Source organism: Silene latifolia, chromosome 11 (assembly GCF_048544455.1).
Source record: "Silene latifolia isolate original U9 population chromosome 11, ASM4854445v1, whole genome shotgun sequence".
NCBI lineage: Eukaryota > Viridiplantae > Streptophyta > Magnoliopsida > Caryophyllales > Caryophyllaceae > Silene > Silene latifolia.
In genome coordinates, this window is record NC_133536.1 from 95,682,749 (window position 1) to 95,691,998 (window position 9,250).

General features: G+C 37.1%; 1 protein-coding gene across 1 annotated transcript; it reads left to right on the top strand.

Annotated features, from left to right (window-relative positions):
- Positions 1-907: 907 nt before the first annotated feature.
- On the top strand, positions 908-5,629 carry LOC141613690 (uncharacterized). The gene is made up of 7 exons (XM_074432433.1): positions 908-911; positions 1,403-2,309; positions 2,478-3,080; positions 3,254-4,218; positions 4,455-4,660; positions 4,703-5,029; positions 5,282-5,629. The coding sequence occupies exons 1-7, from the start codon at positions 908-910 to the stop codon at positions 5,627-5,629; spliced, it is 3,360 nt and encodes a 1,119-aa protein (XP_074288534.1).
- The last annotated feature ends 3,621 nt before the right edge of the window (positions 5,630-9,250 follow it).

Sequence of the window (9,250 nt, forward strand, 5' to 3'; positions counted from 1 at the left end):
AAAATAGTCACTATTTATGTGATTTTTACATCTAAAAATCATAAATCATGCAAAATAAAACCATTTTATCTCAAAATTTACATACAATGTATAAATATTGCATGGCAACATACTAAAATTTTATGGACAGAATCGAAGTCAAACTATTTTTGACCAAAATACCTCTATTAATCAATTTTTATCATGTAAAAATCATAAATCATGCAATATAAAACACGTTTATACGAAATTTTACATACAATGTGAAAATTTGCATGCAAGGTCGTGTAAAAATTTCAAGGTCAGAATCATAGTCTAACTAATTTTAGTATTTTAAGTGTCATCTTATTCAATAAAATGTAATAAAAATACAAAAAATCATATTAAAGCGCAATAAAATACCATAAATTATCAAAATGACCGAAAATCAATTTAGGACCAGAATGTTATTCATGCCAAAAATTTCGTGGTATTTATCCTCATAAACACAAATTTCTAGTTTTATATGTTAACATTTTAACTCGGAAAAACAATGACCGATTATGCATGCAACAACCATTGCTCTGATACCAATTGTAAGATTCATTAACCTCTTATTAGACATTTCTACTAACTATAAAAATTTAGTTTAGTCATAAACTAATTAGATCTTATGCATGCATAACTATAAAATACAAAGTAAGAAGAAAACCGATCTACTTACATTGAGGGCCGAAAGGATATACTAATTAGACACCTTCCTAATTAGTCTTCTTAAGAAAATCCTAGTGCTCCAAGAACCTTAGATTCAATAGTGGAATCTACTCCTCAAGGATTTGTACCAAGATAATCACCCTTAATACATGTACTAATTTAGATACTAGAAATTAGTATATGTGCCCTTAAAAATAATAACTAATAGGATTAATTGATAAGAATACTCTCAACTATGGGTGTGCGACTCAAAATACTACAAACTATATTTTAACTACCAACAAAACCAACTAGTACCCTCCTCCGCTAAGCAGTTTGTAAGAAAGAGGTAAAATGGAAGGATGAGAGAGAATCTAGAGAGATAAAATCCTCTCTAATTCTGAGTGTTTTCTTTTACTGCAAGCAATGGCTCGTACCAGAAAAACAACCAAAAATCCTCAGATTAGCGTCGTTTCTAAGAAAAAAAACAACAAAAATAATCAAAATACAGGACAATCTAGTGTTTAAGCAAAGAATAAAGGAAAATCTCATCATCGTCAGCTGGAATTCTCTTCACAGGAGTTTGAGGGTGACTTGGAATCAATCCTGGAAGAGAAGGAATCTGACCATGAGGAACCTGAGCAGACTAGGTCGAAATCTTTGGTTAACACGCCTACAATTCAGCTCACGCGTGAAGATCTGGATGGTGAGCTAAAATTTTGGTCCTCTTCTGTTTTTTGTTATGTTCTAGGAGCAAACCCTCCAAGCTCTGTGCTTACTGGTTTTTCCAAGAGGGTGTGGCAGGCTCAGGGGAATGATAGGATCTCTTTTATGCCGAATGGGATCATTTTAGTCCGTTTTAAAACGAAAGAACAACAACAATTTGTCTTAAACAATGGTCATCTACTCTTTGATAATAAGCCTGTTATTTTTAATGAGTGGGAGCCTGATACGGAGTTAGTTAAGCATGATGTGAAGCGTATCCCTATTTGGATGAAATTGTATGATTTGGATGTGAAGTTTTGGGGTCTGACAAGCCTGAAAAAATTGAGCAGTGCAGTGGGCAAATTCATTCGCTGTGATGAGAATACCCTGCATAAGAATTTTTTAGGTTTTTCCAGGATCATGATAGAGGTTAAAATTGGCCAACAATTTCCTGATCAGATCACTTTTAAGGATGAGAATGGAAAAAACCAGAGAGCAAGAGTGAAGTATGATTGGTTACCTCTATCTTGCTCCAAATGTAAGGGATTGGGTTATTTGGCTGCAAACTGTAGAAAGGATGGTTCCAAGCCTGTGACAAAAAAGGTCTGGAAACCTAGGAAGGTGGTTAACAAGCCTGACCAGAAAGTTCAACCCCCTCCAAAAGTGGCAGTTGTGAAACCAAGGCAGCCAGTAGTCCCTACCACGCCTGTGAATGTTGTGACAATCAAAACTCCTGTGATTGTTCCTAACACTCCGGTGGTGGAGAGTACTATGCCCAGAAGATTGCTTATAAGATTGATAAGGCATGGCACTGGTGAAAAGAGAACATTCACCCCTGGTGGTCTCTCTTTCATGGAGTCCTTAACCCAATCTATTCAGAAAACAACGTTGGGAATCATGGAGAATAAAGCTGTGGACAAAAAGGAGACTAGTAAGGATACTGCTCAATATGGGTAGTATTGGACTATGGAATGTAAGAGGAATGAATAAACCTAACAAGCAAACATAAATAAAACGCTTGTTAGGAAGGAATAATGTAGGTTTATGTGGTTTGTTTGAAACAAAAATAAAAGCAAAAAATGGAAATAATGTGACAGTTGGTTAATCTGTACTAATTCTAGCCTTCATCATGGGGGTAGAATATGGTTATTATGGGATCCTAATCTGTATGATGTTACTGTGCTTGACATTCAAGTCCAGTGTATTCACTCAGAAGTCCTTGATAAAGCAAGAAGGAATCGGTTCTGGTTTACTGTAGTGTATGGGCTGAATAAGCTTGTTGAAAGGGAGCCTTTATGGGATAGCCTTCGTACTTACTATGGTAGAATTACTGGACCATGGGTGGTGGGAGGTGATTTTAATGCTATTATGGCCTCTAATGAACGAATTGGAGGGGCTCCTATCACAAATGCTGAGATGAGACCTCTTCTTCAGGTCACTCAGGATTGTCAGTTGTATGATTTGGGTGATAAGGGTGCTTTTTACACCAGGACAAACAAGCATGAGGTTGGGTCTAAAGTTTGCAGTAGGTTGGATAGAGTTCTCATCAATGATGAGTGGCTTGCTGAATTTCCTGATAGTTACACTCATTTCTTGCCTGAAGGTGTTTTTGACCATTGTCCTGCCATCATTAGGCTTGAAATGGAGAGGCAGAGGAATGGATACTCTTTTAAATATTTTAATATGTGGGATTGTGGGCTTCTGCACCTGACTATAAGGAGATTGTGAGTAATAGGTGAAACCAGCAGGTGTTTGGCTCTCCTGTGTATGGGGTGGTTAGGAAACTGAAGGTTTTAAAGGGTGCTTTCAGGAAACTTTATAGAGAGCAGTTTGGGGATATTGAAAATCTTACTCATATAGCTGAGATTGCTTTGGCTTAGTGTCAAGATTGTCTTAGCAAGGATCCCCTTAATGTGGAATTAAATCAGACTGAGAAAATTTATGCAAAGGAGTTGGAGGAGCTGCAAAAGGCTAGAGACCAGTTCTTGAGACAGAAAGCAAAAGTAGACTGGATGCAAATGGGTGACCATAATACTGCCTTTTTCGATGCTAGTATAAAGAGTAGGAGGTCTAAGAACAGGGTGTTCCAAGTTAAAGATATGAATGGCCAGATGTGTAGTAGTCCTGAGAAGATTCAATCTGCTTTTGAGGAATATTATATGTCTTTATTGGGTACATCACATGAAGTTAGGCCTATAAACAGGAAGATTGTGCAACATGGTAAATGTCTCACTGCTGCTCATTGTTCTTTGCTGACTGCCCCTGTCACTGGAGCTGAAATTAAGGAGGCCATGTTCTCCATTCCTGGGAACAAGACTCCTGGCCCAGATGGCTATAGTAGCCAGTTTTTTAAAGAGAATTGGGAGATAGTTGGGGGAGATATTATTAATGTTGTCCAAAATGTGTTCAGGTCTGGGAAAGTATTGAAACAGTGTAATAATACTATCCTCACTTTAATTCCAAAAGTTGTTGTGCCTGAATCTGTATTGCAATTCAGGCCCATTGCTTGTTGCAACACAGTTTACAAGTTTGTCTCAAAGGTGCTTTGTGCTAGAATTGGGAAAGTGCTGCCTGATATTATTAGTCAATCTCAAGGAGCTTTCATTAAAGGTAGAGATATTGTGGGAAATATTCTAATCTGCCAGGATTTGATTAAGTTGTATAAGAGGAAGAGTTGTTCCCCAAGAGCTATGATGAAGATTGATCTTCAAAAAGCCTATGACTCAGTGGAGTGGGCTTTTGTTGGGGACATGATTGATGCTCTGGGCTTCCCTTTACTTATCTGTAACATTGTGAAAGAGTGCATCTCAACTACTTCTTACTCTATTTCTCTCAATGGGGAGATATTTGGATTTTTCAAAGGCAAGAGGGGACTTAGGCAAGGGGATCCCCTCTCCCCTTTGTTGTTTACCATTTTCCTTGTTTATCTGAGTAGAGTTCTCATGGTGGTTCAGAAGCATCAGTTGTTCAGATTCCATCCTTTATGCAATAGGATTCAATTATCTCATCTTTGTTTTGTTGATGATCTCATATTGTTTTGTAAAGGAGAGAGAGGTTCCATTGACCTGATGATGAAAGCTTTGATATTTTCTCTAAAGCTACTGGGAATGGAATGGAGGAGCATACTATCAAGGAAGTAGAAATGATCACTGGAATGAAAAGAGGGACAATGCCCTTCACTTATCTAGGGGTCACTGTGTCTCCAAAAAGGCTCTCTATTCAGGACTGTCAATGCTTGGTTAATAAGGTGGTGGATAGAATTAGAGGGATGGGATCCAGGAAGCTCTCTTATGCTGGCAGGATGGTTCTCATTAAAGCAGTATTAAGCACTCTCCATTGCTATTAGGCTAGGATCTTCATTCTCCCAAAGAATGTGATTTCTAAGATTGAATCTGTTTGTAGGAAGTATTTGTGGCATGGTAGTGATCATAAGGAGAGCCCAGCTCTTGTTTCTTGGGACCAAATTTGTCAACCTAAGAAGCAAGGAGGTTTGGGATTGAGGGACTTCCATGTTTGGAACCTGGCCACGGTGGGTAAGTATGCCTTGTGGGTTGCCAACAAGGCAAACCATTTATGGCTGAGGTGGGTACACGCTGTGTACTTTAAAACTTCATCCTGGTCGGAGTATAATCCTGGTTCTGGTTGTAGTTGGGCATGGCGAAAAATTTGTCAGGTTAAACAACTTTTGAAACCTTATTTATCTTATTTATCTAGTGAGGACCATTACACTATAAAAGCGGGCTAATCGTGGCTTAAACCTACTGCAGGAAAAGTTCATTGGTATCCTTGGATGCTGAATGAGTGGTTGATTCCAAGACAGCAGTTTCTGTGTTGGCTGGTAGCACATAGGCGTCTTCTAACCCAAGACAGATTACTGAGAATGGGAGTTATACAGAGTAATGCATTTTTTTTGTGTGGTCTGCAGGAGGAAAGTATGAATCATCTATTTTTTGAATGTCCTTTTAGCAGACAATGCAGGGATCTGGTCAGTGAATGGTGCAGGTTTCTGCTACATCTACAGAACTGCATCAGCTGGTGGATTGAGCTTAGACAGGAAGCTGCTTGCAAGAAAAAAGTGATTGCTATGATTTTATCAGGCTTGTTGTATCATGTATGGCACTGTAGAAATAGGTGTCGAGTTGATGAGTATGTTGTCAGGCCTACAGTGGTCTTAGCAAATGTTAAAAGTGATGTGAAAATGCGTCTAGGTCAATATGATATTAGATGTAAGAATGCTCTAGTCTTGGAGTGGGTAGAGTATCTTAAGGCTTAGATGTGTGAAAAACTGATGTTGGGAGCCTGGCTCCAATAGTTTGTATTGTATGGGACACTTTTGAATTCTAATGAAACTTACATATTCCCAAAAATAAAACTTGCTAAGCAGGTGGATAAATTTCTAACCCTTCTTCTTCCTCACCTTTAAAACACCATAGTTCTTCCCCAAATTAAGAACTTGAAACAAAATACCCAAATTTAAACCCTAATCATATTCAATTAGCTTCACAAAAACTACACAATCTTGAACAAACTAACAAAAATAAGCAATTTGCTTCATATAAAAATTCAAGATCTACCAAAACGATTAAGAAACATCAAAATTAGAGAGTTTAAATACAAAATCCAGATTTACAAAAATATGAAGAAACTTGGTCAGTTGGTTGGATTGGTACTTAGCACGACATCACCTAGCAAAATACCACAATCACCACTTGTTTCTTCTCCATTCTAAGATAACTACCGCATCTAATTCCTCGCTTCAATCTCGCTACTACATGGTCACTCCCGCTTCAAAATCTGGGAAATTTCTTTTATGTTAAATCTGGGCAAATTGAAGAACATGCAACAATCTTTAAAATCTGGGCAAAGATTGCATCTTTTTATTTTGTTGGTTGTGGGAGATGGATAATGGTTGTTGAGTGGCTGTGGTTGTGGTGGTGGCGGTATTGGTGGCTGTGGTTGTGGCAGTGGCGGTGGTTGTGGGAGATGGATAATGGGATTAATGGCCGTTGAGTAATGGAAAATGGCGGACTAGAATAGTGAAAGTTCAATCTTCTTGTCAATATCCCCTCTCTTATTATCGATGATGGGTACTAATCAAATGTGTGCTTAATTTAATGGGAATTGAAAGATGTCAGATGTGTTCTTTAATTGTGAATATGATGATCAAATATTTGTTTGATTATGATGAAAATGAAAATGGATAAAAAAGAAAAAAAAAGGGGTAAAGAAAGGAGATGAAGATTAAGGGAAGAAGATGAAGATTCATAAAGGAGAAAAAAATGGGGCACAAGAAAAAATGACCTGCTATAATAAGTTAGCAAAACACCCAATTCTATTCAAAGTGAAGGGATACATTAGTTGATTTTATTTGTAGTTAAAATAAAGTTTGGAATATTTTAAGCTGAACACCCATAGTTCAGAGTATTGATGTCAATTATTCCTAACTAATATTATTGTTCACTACTTCTAGTAATGGTGGAATAATATTAGAGATTTTGTGAGGTTTTCTTTCTAATTGTTCTTGACAATTTTAGAGTTTTTTTTCAATTCTCAATTAATTGAAAAATGGGTAAGAATGAATAATAATCAGAAGAAGGGAAAAGCCTCTTCATTTTCATATGGGGGCTGGTTGGGTCTTGGGTAGGATGCCCAATGCATTTTCAATTTGCTCTTCTCAAGAGTCTAGGCATGCAACCCTATGATTAGTAGGGTATGATTGTCTTCCCCTTTAATTAAATAAACAAAACACAACCATCCCCTATACTCCTCACTTACACGGCACACATAGATAAAATGGGTCCATTTTAAGTTTGTCAATTGTCAATTTGTGTAGTGTGATATATTGGACATGTTACTAGATATGTTTCTGAATAATGCATTTTTAACTTATTAAAAATCATTATATAAACAAAATAAATCACATACAAAAATTAACTAGTAATTCATGATTACTAGTACTTAAAATGGGTCATAGAAATATAAATCACAACAACTTGTATTTATAATAAACCATTCATTCTTATTTTAATTGTTTCATAAACAATAAATAAACCTATGTAATAAAACAATTTAAATTACTTAGACCGAATCTTATATAATCGAATACAATAAGATACGAATTCTCACTCACAAAATTATTCGTTCAATTTTAAGGAATTAATTAACTTGTATCAACATACAATTAATTAATTAATCAATTAAGAGTGTTACCCTAGAGGTATGACCTTAAGGGATCAACTGATCACCACAGTCATACGATAATAATGTCAAACTCTAGCCACCCAATCATTACCGATTAATGTGGATCAGTTGACAATAAAATATTACTTTCCCTCAAGCATTCTTATTATGAGATTTAAACATATGATCGCATTATTGTCGAGGACACTTACTCCAACACAAACACCACCATTCCTCGCCATACAGACCTCAAACTAATGGCGCGGTAGAGGCAGCTAACAAGAATGTCGTCACTATCCTCAAGAAAATGATCAACAATTATCGCGATTGGCCCAGCAAAATACTATTCGATTTGTGGGGTTATCACACATCAGTTAGGACGCCCACTGGGGCTACTCCTTTCTACTTGACATATGGCATAGAAGCTGTACAACCAGTTGAACTAGAAATCCTGTCCTTACGCATTCTACTCGAAAGTCAAATTCCAGAAGCTGATTGGTAAAGGGACAGATACGAAGAACTCATCCTCTTGGATGAATGAAGATTGCGCGCATTGCATAATGTGCAAACGTATCAGGCATGTATCAAACGAGCCTTCAATAAACGAGTTAAGCCCAGAAACATCAAAGAAGGAGCCTTAGTCCTTAAATTAGTCAGAGCTCTACTACCTGTCGATCCACGTGGAAAATTTAAACCCAACTGGGCCGGACCATTCTTAGTCAAGTCCATACTCTCTGGGGGTGCGGTTAGGATGACAGACTTAGATGGGAATGAATTTGCGAACCCAACCAACCTCGATCAACTGAAACGATATTATGCCTAGTGTAGGACAAGACACGCGCCTCGCGTAACACCTACATGCCGCTCTTGCGACACAAAATAAAAATGGCCCTTGGCTTGCTGAAATAAAGCTCATGTCACTTTGCTCTTGCATTTTGACAATTCGTCATCCTCATATCATCAAATAAATTGAGTTGTATTTTAGGAGTAAGTAAAGCTCATGCTTATTTTCTAGTTCACTACAAGCTCTTGCTTAGAACAATTATTCTTTTACATTTACTCGAACTACACGCAAGGGTTTGATTTCATTTTTTTTTAAATGAATATGTAGGCAATCCCTTACAGGATACAACCCATTATTTTAAATGTAAATAGAAGAACATTTGCATTTGCATTTGAAATTCGACAAGAATAATAAAAGAAAAATCACAATAGTTTCATTAACTAATAAATCTTTTATTCATTTATTCCATAAATAATAATAATATGCCACATAATATAAAATGCTGAAAAATAAATGCTAGGCTAGGATTCTAAAAACTCCGTCATTTATTACAAATAATAATAATAAATAGTACTACGACTAAGGCTACTCTTCCATCTTTCCTTTGCCTTTGTCATTTCTATCATACTTCTTGTCTCGACCACGAGCCGGGCGCTCTTGTGCTATCTCTAAACTAATCACCAAAGGTCTCTCTCGTGGTCTAGCCTTACCATTTCGATCCACCACCATCTCTGCGGTAGGAGTGGTCTTCGGTTTCATCAACGGATGAACGACTCAAAATCCGGCCTCTTCCTCCTCTTCAGTCAAGTATTTATGGTTCTCCTTTGCTACTTCGCGAATCTTATAGTCAACAGGCTCGTGTTTCCTCAATTTCTCACGCTCTTCAGGAGTAGCAGCCTTCCTCCATTGCAAGTATGAATCAGATACCCA

What these genes read in the sequence shown, in the direction of transcription:
- LOC141613690 (XM_074432433.1), top strand. An exon ending in GATATTTGGATTTTTCAAAG is followed by an intron (nt 4,219 to 4,454) that starts GCAAGAGGGGAC and finishes TTTTCTCTAAAG; the next exon opens with CTACTGGGAATGGAATGGAG. An exon ending in CATGGCGAAAAATTTGTCAG is followed by an intron (nt 5,030 to 5,281) that starts GTTAAACAACTT and finishes TGTGGTCTGCAG; the next exon opens with GAGGAAAGTATGAATCATCT.